Raw genomic sequence first — 15,241 nt, forward strand, 5'->3', positions numbered from 1 at the left:
TCTATGTGCACTTGTTCCCAAGCTTACACCGCACCCTTTACCCGATTTCGCACCCCTGCTGCAGCAATATGTGTTTCTCCCCGTGTCGTTTATCACCATCGATACTCCTGCACGGTGTCAGCTTCACATCCATCGTATAAACCAGCCCAGCAACTACTGCTGTGTGTTATTAGATATGCAAATTGACCGGTGCAACATTACACGGGGTGCATCGTGCTGCTGCAACGCTTCGGTCACATTTACGTACGAGTTGGTGAGCGAGTGAATCCGCCACCGTGGAACCATATATTTATAATGGACCCCCATGTGTGACTATCGCGCACCAGTGAACGTGTCAGTTCATACGAACTAGGCACGAATGATTAAATTTCAGGCAAATATTGCCATCATGCAGAGGCACATCCAATTCTGCTATAGAAGGCTGATCCAACACCCTCTGGGGGTGAAGTTAACTATACCATGAAAGAATTCTCATTCATGCTCATTGCTGGGTGGGTCGTTATAAACCACTTCCTGGATGATTGTAGAGTGTTTTGATCCATGGCTCTGAATTTACTAAAAAGTAGTCATACGTGTGACAGTTTGAAATGAAATTCTGGATTAAAGGAACATGACTGTCTCAAATGTTGATTGAAATCACGAGGAAGCGATTGAGATAACTTGAGACGTCGAAAATCATTGCGTATCGTTTGGAATCGCACGATGAGCTTCCGGTATCATGGAAATCGTTGGTAGTCCAACCGCAAACGGCAAATGGTTTCAATTGATCATTAGCATCGATGTAAAGCTTCTATCTCATCGTGTTACTTCGTTGATTTTCACTTGGACAAATGATTTCCATTGATTTTAATGATCTATTGTGATCTCTGGTTATCCTATCTGATTCGAAAATCAGTGGACATCGTACAGAATGATAATAAATTGTTAACAATTACTGCTGGAATCGCTCGGTATACTGGAATCCAATGAAAGTCTTACGATCCAGTAAAAGTAGCTTCAAATGAATGTCAATGGATTGAAATAATTCGTCTGGTGAAAACCTTAAATTTCATATATTGTTTATAAAATACATTACATTTGTTTATAAAATATTTATTGAGTATGAATTAAATCATCATTATTTATCTAACTTTTAAGTAGAGTCGACTCGAGTATCATTCAATCAATTAAACGACCATTACATCAGAAGATCACAGTTTGTAACATTTTCTAGTCATGCTAGTCATCCTGACAATATATCAATAATTTGTCATTAGGATTGAATGAGCACATGAATCCCAATGATATATATACCTTTTGCCTGCATTTTTGGTGGTTACAACCTTATGCCACTAGACACAAAACAGATTTGCAAATCATGGTGAAGAGTCAAAATGACATGTGCAACTGTTGATAATCGTTTTTCAAATGCTCAGGCAGTCATTTTTCATCACTTCACTATGAATCAGTAAAAGTTGTCGACAGATCGAAGTCAATTTGACCCCTCTGTCAACAGTCGGAACACACGTCATGATCATACCTTGCAACGTCTCCTCGGGATGACTTGAAGATTTCTTTTCACCCTGTTGCTAAACATCATCGGTGTCTAAACAACGAGAACTTCATACTGAAGAAAAATTCTGTCGTTTTGTTTACCATTATTCAGTCCTTAACTATTTTCTTTTTTTTTTTACCAAACCTGCAAGCCATTTTTTACTATGGTTACTGATACTGTATCTTCTTCTAACTAAATATTGATGTTGATCTTTATCCACGTAATCCATGCTCACATTACCTCGTGGCAGGACAAATTTTGTCTTGTTCTGTATTTTGTTCATGATTTCGATGGACCGTTCAAACAATGGCGTCTAAAAAACCTGATAAATAAACTGGCTTGTCTGTGAAAACTTGTTAAGCTTTCCATCGATTATGTAGCGGATTGTTTTGGATCTTGACGCGATTGCGACTTAACCTTTCATCTTTCAGATGACTGCGTGGCTTCCATTAGGATTCTGATGATTTCTAATTAATTAAAAAACCGATGACATGAATTTTTTTTTCCGATCCTGTATGATCGTTGTGCCCTTTCATATTGAAAGTTTCATCGCTTTAGATGAGGTTTGAGTAATCTTATTGTTGGGTTTTCCCGTCTAAAATCACGTCAAAAGTAGTTTTGTACAAAAATCTTCTTGCAGTAGAGTTGCTGACAAAAAATTCGCTTAAAATCTACAACTCTTAACGCTATTACTAAACATCTATAAAACTAAGACAACTATATGTATAATCATCACATTCAATAGTTGATAGTGAGAAATTTTCTTCAACATCCAACAATATTTGAACGGTTATATTATTGAAACGATTATACCTACTAGTTGACGTGTGTATACATACTAAAGAATTTTCTAGCGAGTATGAAAAACGAGATTCTTCCTCGTGTAGAGGCGATGGATTATCCGGGATGTAAGCGATATTCACTCCTTCTTAATTTCTCCTCCCCCGATATCGCTGCAATGGAATACACAGATCCGATTTGTCACGATTCCTAATACGATCGGCGTCGTAATAATTTAATAGCCGTCCGGGTGGCGACCTCGGCTATTGCGTCGGCTCTGCTATTATCTCCGAAGCATCTCCCTCTTGATGGTTCTACTGCGAACAGAACCATCACTCATCCCTCGAGGCGAAACGGAAGCACTAAGGAGCTAACCGACTTACGGTTACCCGTCGGCTCCAGTTTCATCCTTCGCATGTCATACGATCATCGTACGTGTGCAGCCGCCGAACCACTTTGCACGATCTTGGATTATCTACCTATCCACATACATACATACAATATATATATTTATAGATTTTTTTTTTATTTCATTCAAAGAACATTGAAAAATCGTAAGAAAATGCATAAACAAAGACCCTGTCAAAATAAGAACCCTTAATATTATTATTTAAAGGTGGCGATTCTCAATTTTCTATTTCCATTTAAATAACATGCGACAAATTTTTTATGAAATTTGGAATTTTATTACTCGTAAACGAATCACTGTACAATAATAAACAAGATAGATTTTTTAAGGAAATTAAACTCTCTATAAAAAAAGTTCTGAAGGAAAATTTGCGTAAGGCGATCCGTTTCGAAGTTATCAGTTCATTTCAAAACATTTTGAATCGGTTGAAATTTTGTTCAACGATTTCGAGATAGAATTCAGAATATTTACAGTCTTTTCAAAGTAGGTATCTAATTTCATATAAACTGCAGAATATATATTTTTTTTGTTACCGTGCAATCGTAAATGAATAATAAAATTGACGTACAATTTTACGGGTGAATAGTAATTGAATTTTTTTATAATTAATAAGTAAGAACTTCTCTAGATCGTGACACGAAAGAAGTTGGAAATTTGATTGATCCAACCTTGAGAAGCAAATTATTGAGACGCACGGTTAACGTTAGCTAATTATTCTGAGAAAATGAATCAGGATTGTAATAAATAAATCCATCAACTTTACACAGCTGCAGCGCGTTGAGTACGATGTACGTAGAAAAAAAATGCTATAACTTGCATTTGTTTCATTTGACACAATTAGCGGTTCACTTTTGACTGAGTTTTCATTTCGACGAAAGAAGTGTTCACTTATAACTATGAAATGAAGAACAGAACCGATTTCAACCGATTCGAAATGATTTGAAATGAAGTGAAAATATTCATGATTCTGCGAAAAAATCAGATTAAAGGTTTCTTTAGTCACACAAAATTATACAAAATCAGCAGAACGTATTTAAAATCATACTTTACATGAAATGAACTGAAATCGACCATCGCGAAACGAATCAAGCCATTATCTAGTAATGATGAAGTAATATAAAATGAGAAGAAAGCTTTTTTCGAATTCGAATAATTTCAACGGTTCACAGTGATTGATTTAACAGGAGTAATCAAAGTTTATGCAAATCTGTAGTGACAAAATACAGATCATCAATTTCCTTCAAACATTCGTGAACGAAAAAAAAAAAACACAAAGTCGTTAAGACTGCTAGAAACGAATTTGCGTTTAAATTCAAAAGTGCTAATTGCTATATAAATTGGTTGATAATGTCTGATAATCCAAATGAATAAATAAATTTTTGTTCAGACCAGGGATTATTTTCATCCCTCGATCGTAATCTCGAGACAATTTAATGATCGTGAACGGTGTAATTTGTAAATGAGAGAAAATCTGAAAGAATCTATAGCTACATTTTTTTTTTGTTCACTCGAATCACTTGCTATTCAATTTTTTTTTACTGCTCGAATGACGTGGAAATCGGTTTATCGGTATTATACGCATACTACACTGCACCTGTATACTGTGTGAGTATACATGGTGTGCCTAGAACACCTATGACACGCCCCTTTCTTCGAGGTTAAAGCATTCAAGTGAGATGCGTACCAACTGTCTAAAGAAATCCCTATATTGCTAGGGAATTATTTTTCTGACGAACGCTACCCTGCTTAGTATAATGCCATGATGTATAGTTGCGCTGTGAGTTATTTAAAGTCCCGCTCATTTTTTCCCCACGCAGATTCAACGTTACAGCAATTTAATCACCACCAATCTAGGGTATTTTGGCGCCGTTGGTACACATCTTACTTAAGTCCAATCGTGGTGTGAGAACACATGGTGTGCCTAGAACACCTACGACACGCCCCTCTCTTCGAGGGTAAAGCATTCAAGTGAGACGTGTACCAACTGTTTAAAAAAATCCCTATATTTCTAGGGAATTATTTTTCTGACTAACGCTGCCCTGCTCGGTAATACCATCACGTATAGTTGTGGTGTGAGTTATTTAAAGTCCCGTTCATCTTTTCCCCACGCAGATTCAACGTCACAACAATTAATCACCATCGATCTAGGGTATTTTGGCGCCGTTGGTACACGTCTTACTTAAGTCCAGTCCAGCGCGAGAGAGAAACTTTTTTTTTTGAGAAAGAAACTGCACTCTTAGGCACACCATGTATACTCGCACCACGACTGCACCCGGTAAACGTACTTTGCTAACGAGGGAATAATGGGCAGCCGAAGACAAGCGTCAAGGTGTAACCCACGGGACTCCCAGGAGTCTGGTTCGACAACGGAAACGGCGATTCGGTGCCAAACGCACACATTCGCGAGAGGCGAGCTCACCGCAAACTCCCATGACAGCGTTTTGCGCGTCATCTGCAGAACAACGAACAACGAGCAGTCGGCACGTTATACGGAACATCCGTTTTAGTTTTAGCGCAATAATTTGTACTCTGCATTTTAACGATCGTATATTCGATTTGAAATAATCTACATATATTACATACGCAATCCCCGCAGTTAAACGATTATTTTATTTTTTCTCCATTTTTTTTACCTAGTTTCTCTACCCAGGATCAGTCAATACTTATTAAAATTTATAAAAAACATTTCATCTAAATTTACCGCTCATCTTATGGACGTTTACACTGTTATTTTCAAAAAATGACGAATTTTACGTTACATTTTCGGAATTATATAATCGAAAGTTATTTTTTTAACGCCAAATTTTAGCAAAAAAACATATTAATTATTATTCGATCGATTGAAATCAATGATGTATTGTGATTCTTTGGTGAAAAATTAGTTGCAACAGAGGCACGTGATTGGATTCCTTGAAATAGTTTCGCAACAGTAAAAGAATTTCGAGTTTTTTTTCATTGGAAGCCTATTAACGTCATACAAGTTTTTAGCTGTGATATTCGTAATTTATTAACGAAATACGTTTTTTCATTATTTTCGCAACAATGTGTTATTAGAGAGAACTTGAAGAAACTTGTTCAACAAATTTGCTCAAAAAAGGCGCATTCTTTATTCTTATAAAAAGAAGATGTTTGCTGAAATTTACAGTTTCAAAAAACAAAACAAACAAAAAAACTCATGAAATGTCTGCAAACACGTGGATTCGACGCTGTAGACGCGTGAATTATATTTCATTTTTCAAAGATATAACGAAAATGTTCGAATAAAACGAGTCATCCGTTCAAATAGTACAAAACCGCGATTTTTTTACTTATTTATTTATTTTTCATAGTGACGGAAAATGAAGTCTTAAATTCGAAGAATATTGACCTCGGTAACGTTAAAAAACTCAAGTTCGTTCATATAAACCGTTCGAAATATTATCCGTACAAAAATTTGAATCTCTCGAAATTTCGAATCTTCGGACTGATGAAAAAATGAGATTTGATAATTGGAAACCTTTTAAAAAGCAAAGTTGTCTAGTTTCGTCAGATTACGACGGAAAAGAATGATCTTTTTGATTAATATGCAATGGGGGAAGATGGGGCACGACGGTCCCCTTTTTTTTTTTTTTTGCCAAATTATCGTAAATTTGATGTATAATTTACTTATTTTTAGGCCAATGTGAGATATCTGGGGCATAATGGACCGTCCAAAAAAATTGTGTCTAAAAATTTTTTGTCATTTTTTTTTTTTTTCATTGCTGTAAATTTAGAGTATTCATTCGCTTCGGTTATTTCAGGTCAATTTATTATATCCTGGGGAAAACGGACCTTCGATCAGAAAAATTAAAAAAATTTTTTTTTTAAAAACTGATGCCAAAATTTTTTTTTTCTACATTTTTTAGATAATTTTTAAAATAACAACGTATTTGGTGGGATAAAAACGTGCTGTTATTACTTATTCCCGTACCGAGATATGAACTCCCGAAATACCGACTCGATTTTTTATTTCCGATGAGGTCATCGGCAGCTTCGAACTGCGAGGCTGCGGGTCACGTGATTGATGTAATCCCGGTGCGGAACTCCGGGGATATGGGTTGAAATCCGCGCTGTCCTTACAGCCGGTGAATTATGAGGAACGAGCAAAGCGATGCTACGTTTCTTCCTCCGAATGTTTCTCCCTCTTGCTATCTCCGGCTCTACGAGTGGCATCGAGGGCAGCGAGAGAGAGAGAGAGAGAGAGAGGAGAGGAGAGGAGAGGAGAGGAGAGGAGAGGAGAGGAGAGGAGAGGAGAGGAAAACGCGAAGGTCGATGAAGACGAGCGGAAATCAATGCGCCACCACCCGAGTCCAGCTCTTCTTACTTTACCCTCCAGAGGTTTCCTCATGTACCATCGGACTCTCGTTCAACTTGACAGAAATTCTGAAATCCGCGTCCGATTTCGGAATCCGGATCGAGATGAAAGTGTAAGAGATTTGGAAAAGGCAGAGTTGCAAGGAGGAATTTCAAAAACGCGAAAATATGGCTTGTGGAATTTTATATATGTGGTGGAAATTAGACGAAATGTAGAAAAGTTTAAACGTAGAAATTTAACGTACAGAGAACCAAAATAGAGAATTCTCTATTACAAAATTATCTCCAAAATGGATAAACGAAATAGAGAATTGTCTATTATAAAATTATCTACAAAATAGAGAACCAAAATAGAGAATTCTCTATTACAAAATTATCTACAAAATAGAGAATCAAAGTAGAGAACCAAAATAAAGAACCAAACTAGAGAATTCTCTATTACAAAATTATCTACAAAATAGAGAACCAAAATAGAGAATTCTCTATTTTGATGGGGTTAAAAATCTTGAAAATTAGGAAATGAAAATTTATTAGAATTTTCAAAAACGCGAAACTATGTTTTGTGGAATATTATATATGTGGTGGAAATTAGTTGAAATGCAACGTGCAGAGAACCAAAATAGGTATCTTACCTTTCTACATTTTTATAACTTTTCTGTTTTTGTATTCTGTATTCTGTAAGTTTTTTGCAAGAATTCTGTATTTTCGTGGGGTTAAAATCTTAAAATATTAGGAAATGAAAGTTACTACATTGAATTTTCAAAGACGCGATAATTTGAAATGTGTGTATTTTTATAAATAAAAAAGCGGGCTTGAAAATCTTGAAAACTTAGAAATGTCAAAATACCGAAAAGTCAATGCGTAAAAAGTTGAAGTATAGAAACGCCATAATGTAGAAAGGTCAAAATATGACACAATAAACTATAAGATTTTTTCCAAGGAAAAATTAACTTTCTTTATTCACAGATTCAACTTGATTGGCTTCAGTTGCAATTTTTGAACTTTCGTTTTGACACTGATTTCTAACCTGACGTAGGTATCCAGTTCCAAGTTATCATCGAGCAAAAATAACGTGTTTCACTCGGACGCAGACACGCTGCCGATATCCAGAAAACATGGAAAACGATTTTCAAAATACGAAATAACAGGGATTACTTTCTCACCCGAATAAACATAAAACTTGACTCAATTATTTCGTAGTTCACTCGGAATGAAACGATAAATAATATTTCCAAGCGATCTCGCGAATATTATACCAATTCCACTCTTGATGTCACGAAGATAAGTCAACTAACTTGAGTGTACATAAATGAAAAAAGAAAATTCGAAGTTCTCCTGACCAACCCGGCTGTACACCCGATTCCACGAGTAGTTAATCCCCGTGTTAAGTACATTTGTGAGGATATCCGCGGTCCAACCTACAACAACATCGCAAGAGATGGTGGAAAAGTCTTGAGGGTACTGAGGGTATAAAAGTTTTCCGAGTCTGTGTTGTGTGTCTTGAGCTCCTTAAAACGTCGTAGAAGGTTACAATCTCGTTACCAGTATAACGAAAGTTGCGCCCGCGTTACTTTTACCTCGGTATCACGGTGGGGGGGGGGGATGGGTAAAGTTTCGAGAGACTTGTTGGGGAAGTGATCAAAGTACACTTTTGGGTTTCGCCGGTTCGCGGCGAGCGGCAGACGTCGCGAGGATCATGAGGCGAGGATCGCGTCCGGAGGACCCTCAAGATTTCTCTGAGTTTAATATAGTTTTAGGGGCTTTACGGGGCTTTCGGGCCGAGGGGCGGTGGCCTCAGAGCCGGGTGTAATGGCGTCTTAAGCCCAAGGGGCGCCTCGCTATCATCCCGGCCCGGCCCAGCATCACCTTCAGCCCCTGGCCCTCGAGATTCTCATCCCATATCGCCAGGAGCTGAAGGGAGGTGGGTGGAGGGGGGGGGGGGGGGGGGGGGGGAAAGCGAGGAACGAAAAACGGGGAAACCCCGCAACGAAAGCATCTCAGAGCCTCGGAGTTGCCTCTAAAAAATTTAACTCCGAATCTCAACTTGTACTGCAGTGTGCAAATCTATAAATCTTTGACCAGGCAATGCGCATGACATGCACCATATATGCGATGCACACTTGAACAGCCGACACCCTAGTGCATTATACACGATACCACGAGAATTCTAATTCAAGTTGAGAATGTATGTTTGCACAAATTTGATTTTGTTATTTTCAAAATCACTTCGGTCGAAATAAAACGAAAATGTGTTCAGAATGAAGAAAATTTTTTTAGTATCACTTAGTGGAACGATGGATAACAGATTTTGTCGGTTACAAATAAAACACTTATTTAAGCTACTTAGTTGATTCGGAAAAATATTATTTTATAGATTCGAATATTTTGGAATGCTTATGGAGGTATAATGAGTCGTATTAATATATAACGGAAAACCGAAATTCATTTGCGTTAAATGAAGGAAGATGAAGAAAATATTATAATTATTTCGACTCTTGTAAGAATTTGTTCTACTCTGTGGTAATACAAATATTTGTTAGAATCTTAGAAATTTTATAGACTTCAAACTAACTTTTTTTTGGCTGTAGAGTTTGACAATATATCTATATATAGGTATGAAATCCAGATCAGGTTAGCCCCAGTAAAGAAAAATCATGTTCTGGATAAATTTTTCTTTGATAAATCGACTAATTATTTATTTATTCTTCCTGACTTGACGCGGTAAAATCAAAAATCAGATCTTATATTTACATTGCGCAGTACTTGAAAGAAATTCAGTATGAGGGATGAAAATTTTTGAGGTAGTTGAACGCGAGAGGTTGAAACAGAACAAACCATAATTGAACCAAATTTTTAAAATTTAAGGAATTATTCAATTGAAATTATTAGAGAATCAAGGGTTAAGAAACAGCATTTAAACCGCCCTTGAGAAGTGTATGCAAGAAAACCTCGGAGAAAACGCGGCTCGTCGTTCTTGATTTTTACGAGGCAGTAAATTCTTGAGGAGGGCTTGCAGCTTCGGCGTTAAGATTCCTGAAGCTACGTAAAGACGGGGAGTAAAATTGTTCTCCCTGCAAGGTTCACGGAGAGTATAATTTCGATTTTACCTTCTCAAATTTCGTTCACGATTGAAATGACGCTAGAATAAAAAATTAACGATACCAAGGATCACGATTTATCGTTCGATTCAAATTACTGAGAAACACGCGTTAAAAAAGGCAAATTTTTTCAATTTACCAATTATGTCAAGAGAAATGTTTTTTGGTTCCAATAAATATTCTTTCAGTCAATGTATGTATACTAGACCAACTCAAATTTCTGTTGGATCGAAAATTCAAGACCAAAATTAATAAAATTACAAACATTCAGCGTTTTGGTATTGATTTTTTATTTTAAATTGGTTCAAAAGAGGGGAAAAAATCTAGCAAAAGTGTTCGGTTTCACTCAACGATAGTTTATTTTTTCGAGAAAACAATTTTTTACAGATCGACTACATTAATATGTAAAAGATTAGTTCCAATATACTTAATTCAATATTATTATTGCTCATACCTAGTTGGTGAAAATCAATATTAGTAAAAGCTTGGAAATCAAAAATTTAACACCGTCAAATATGTATTAAAAATGTGTGTAAGAGAATTCTAGAAAATGGTCTCCCAAACAAAATTAATAATGTCAGAAACTATTTTAAAGCGATTTGAAATGGAAAATCGACATCACAGCTGTGGCTGATAATTTTCGCATGTTTTTGTCCTTCCATTTTTAATATACATTATAGAATAGAAATGTGAAAAATGGAAGGATTGCAATATTGAATTTTTTTAATGCAAAAAGCCCAAATATACCGAAATAAAAATTCACAGCGGTGAAGTTTAGAAAACCAAACATAAAGTCTTCAAAATTCAGTCATATTCTTATTCATTCCGACGATTCTACGTTTTGACTTTGCACACTCTGACCTTTCTGCTCTTAGAATTTTCTATATTTTGATATTCTGCACTTGAAAAAAATTTATAAATCGTGATATTCACGTGTTCGAAAAATGTCTATTACGACCCTTCTGTTTCTTGATACCTCCATATCCTAACCCTCATCCTATTAGAAGTGTCTAGACAGTCGAAATATGGAAAAGATTAAAATGTAGAAAGGTATAAAGTATATAAAGTATATTGAAAATCGAAGTACAGAATTGTTAGACTCTGGGGATCCTATACATTTTGGATTACTACGTTCGTACCCACTTTAATGGTTCCGTACGTTAGCTATTTCTATCCTTCAACTTTTCCGCATTGGAAAAAAATTTGTAAATCAGTTTCTAGCGTTTTTTGAAAATTCAATATCACTCCCTTTTTTCCAATGTCCGATTTTTTAACAGGTACACTTTTACCACACCCGTACACCATTGCCTTGCAGCATTATAAAATAAATTATTGGAATCATCACTTCTCAACGCGTCATCTGATGAGAAAAAGACCAAACAAATAGTAGCTAGTACAGCAGTTACATTATTAATTACGTTTAATCATTTCATATGTCACGAGTAATCCGAAGAGTCCAAGAATCACGATATACCTCTAATAAAATTAAAAACATAGGTTATGTGGTGACAAAATGGCGCCGACAACCAGGCTCTGACGTCACGAGGGCATTCACCAATGCGATCGTCGTTGAATTCAATAACCCCTCGTAGCGAAAGCAGCTCGCAACGATTCAAAATCCTCACCCGAGAGTCCCTTACTCCTGAACACATGCAGCCTCGATGAGCGGGGAACGGCGTTTCTGCTTTTCCCCTAGCCTCACAGTCGGAGTATAGCGGCATCAGGATTCGAGGCACGCCCGGGTCAAGATTTCCTTCCGAGCGGGAATCTCAGCTCCGCCGAGCCCCGCTAGCGGCTAGCCGCTCCCCTCCCTCCCCCTCCTTTCGCGAGCTCTGATTGGCGGGCAGGGGCGGCTCTTCCCCCCCGTCGCCATGACGACAGCGCCACCCTGCAGGCCGTCGGAGAGATTCAGCTATGCGAACTATGCCCCTCAGCACGACGCGGAGGCTGTTAATGGACTCCCTCTACGTCCCTTTTCGGGCTGAATTTTCCCTCCGAGGGAGCGCACGTCACCGGCCAGAGATAGTAGGTACCTACGATCCCCGAGGGTCGTGGCGAGGGGGAGGAAAATAGGGAAGTGCTTGGTCGGCAGGGGGGGGGGGGGGGGGTCCATAAACAACTCGTTAGCAGAGCCTTCAATCTCTCCGATCGCATCGCCGAGAGTCACTCAGAGGTTTCTTTTCCGACGCCAGATCACCGCTCAACGCTTCTCTAGAACTAGGGCGTGAGTGGTTTTTTTTTTTTTTTTTTTTTTTTTTTCCTTTATTCTCATACTTGTATCTGGGAAAAACCCTTCATCTTTGTTATTCTTCATTGATATGATCGGATTTATCAAAGATTGATTATTGTTATGTCTATAAAGTATATATTTTTAATCTTGCAGTAATTTTTTATGTACAACATTGTATATAATTGCGGAATCTGACTTTCATGAAGCTACTGATTATTTTTTACTATAATATGTGAGAATTATTTTTTACTGTCAGTGAAAAACGGACATGAGGAATTATTTCATTTTTTATATATTTCGTAACAGTTGCCAACAGATTCGAATAAGATGGTTTTATACAAAATAATAGCGATGAAATTACCGAATATGGCGAAAAAAATGTTTTGTTAAATAAATTTAATGTGGTTTCATTCAAGAACTCAAACTATTTCATGAAAAGCTTTTTTATTCAATGAAATGATATTTTTTCGTATACTTGATCGTTTATTTACAAATTTTTGGTTTTTGCATGAGTGAACTAATTGCTTCAAAATCATTCAACTGATCTTTGATGACAGCAGGTGGACAGCATTAATATACTTTTCGCCCCTTTAATTGTCGTTACGTTCTTACTAAAATTACATATTTACCCTATAAAAAGTAGATACCATTTCCATATACCAAGAACAATCATTAAATTTTTGCTGATTTGATATTTGTTACTAGAAAATCAATACTTATCAGTTGTTCATCGCTATTTCACCGGGAAAAAAGAATATAAAAAGAAGTAGAAAAATGTCATTCAAAAGTCGAGTCAAAAGTTTTTCCGATATTTTTCTGTTTAAAAGTCACTAAAAATCGTTTTTCCAATTTTTTGATTCCAGGTGAAAAACCACACAAATGCCAAGTTTGCGGCAAGGCGTTCTCCCAGAGCAGCAACTTGATAACTCATTCCAGGAAGCACACCGGCTTCAAACCCTTCGCCTGCGAACTTTGCGGCAGAGCCTTTCAGCGGAAGGTTGACCTCAGGCGACACCGAGAGACCCAACACGCCGATCTGGGTGCTCCGACCCACAGGCCTTCGGTAGGCTCCATATCCCAAAACAGCCTTGCATCCGCAAATCCGTCGATGATGCAGTAATCGAGGGCCCAGCGTGGACGAGTTTTCAATTTTAGTCTGTATAAACGCTAGCAATTCATTCCGCGAGGGCGCATCATGATTTCTCTTCAATTCCAAGAAGCAGTAAGTCGGCGAGAAAGAGATACGTGTAATATAATAAGACAAAAGAATTCCATTCCCGGTTTGTTTTATTCAAGAAACAAATACCGAGAGTATACGCTGAAATTAAACAGATTTAGCATTTCCGACTGCGCATGCGCAAGCTTTGTCGCATTTTCACACAGGCTGGCCACCTCATGCTTCAACTGTCAAACGTGGCTTAACTGAGGTTATGTAGATGATACTGAAGTTTTTAGGTTAAGCAGTTGTCAAATAGTTTATATGGTCATTCGGGAAGGTTTGGCGAAGTTTCATCGTCAAGTGAATGATGACTGATTAACGGATATGAGTCATCGTAACGACATAATTTCAATTCGCAACTTGACGCGGCAAAGTTTGTCATCTCATGCACTGTTTCGAGTAGGTTGGCTCACTAGCCTTGTTTTCAACTGTTTTATGCATGCGCAGCTGATCACTCAGTCTGCAATTAATTTCTTCGCTTTCTCTTGGTGTGTTTCTTTCATGCCATATCGATTTGAATTTTGATCCTTGGTTTAAATTCGGTTTTACTCCAGCAAATACGCGCGGGCAGGAAGAGTAGACAATTATAATTGGGATTATTCAACTGATTACGGTCTTGATAATCTTCTAATCCGATCTTTTATGGATTCTGCGTATAAATTTGATTATTCTCCTAATACGATGATCCAGCCTTAACAGCGTGTCGACAATTCACTCGTCATACACCTACAACAAGATTGCTGTTGTCGCATGTATGAATTACATCAAGAACTCTTGTTCCTAAGCAAACATATTGCATGTTGCAGTATAATGAATCACCTAAGAATTCTGTCTTATCGATTGAAGTACCGATCGGTAATACAGAGCGTGCGATCATCGACGATCAGTCTTGATGATATAATTATACGATCTATGTTCAAACTAAAATGATGAAGTCTGGAAATATAACTGTTTCCTACAAACGGTGCAATGCTTCCAATATCAGAATAGAAAAAACTCCATGTAAACAGATTTGAAGAAGTACAGATTTTTCCGGAACTTCAAGTACCGAAAGAGTAAAAAACAACTAGTACGATATTCGATCATACTGGTCATTTCAGTTTGGTAACTTACATTAAATACTCACAGTGGAATCTGAAAGACTAGAATCAAGACAAGTGAAGTGAGAAAACTGACAATGCAGAAGTGTTATCGTTAATTTTTTAAACATTGCCTCAGCTTGTATCATGTATAAAATTGAGTTGTGAAAAGTCTTTTCAGAGACAATTGAAAAACTTGAAAGTTCCTCTATTCACGAATTTTAGTACCTCAAATTGAACAGTCGAGTTCATAACGGCCATCTTTGAAATCGGACCGTTCCGAGACAGTCAACTTTCTTCTTTTTGACTCCTTGTTTCGCGCATGATCAAGAAAAGAAAGTGCATCGATTCGGGAGATAATATTTCAGAATTAACGTCACCCAGCGGCAGCCGAGCAATTGAGAAAATGGAAGGAGGAAGGAACAAAACATAAAATAAAATAGAGAGCCCGCATGATACAGAGTTTAATTATTTATAAATGTAAACGTGCGCTCGCGTCTACCGCGTGTGAATTTTGCATATCTCAAACAGATGTTGTTTGTATAAGAAGGGCATTGCCG

At 37.2% G+C, this 15,241-nt stretch overlaps 1 protein-coding gene across 1 annotated transcript in view; it reads left to right on the forward strand.

Moving 5' to 3' along the window:
• Positions 1-15,011, forward strand: part of LOC124411287 (zinc finger protein 205-like) — a 41,321-nt gene extending 26,310 nt beyond the window's left edge. The window contains exon 5 of the mRNA XM_046890346.1: positions 13,247-15,011. Within this exon, the coding sequence (XP_046746302.1) occupies positions 13,247-13,503 (257 nt within the window). The 3' untranslated portion in view covers positions 13,504-15,011. The remainder of the gene's footprint in view (positions 1-13,246) is intronic.
• Positions 15,012-15,241: the final 230 nt, after the last annotated feature.

The sequence above is a fragment of the Diprion similis genome, chromosome 10, assembly GCF_021155765.1.
Source record: "Diprion similis isolate iyDipSimi1 chromosome 10, iyDipSimi1.1, whole genome shotgun sequence".
Lineage (NCBI taxonomy): Eukaryota > Metazoa > Arthropoda > Insecta > Hymenoptera > Diprionidae > Diprion > Diprion similis.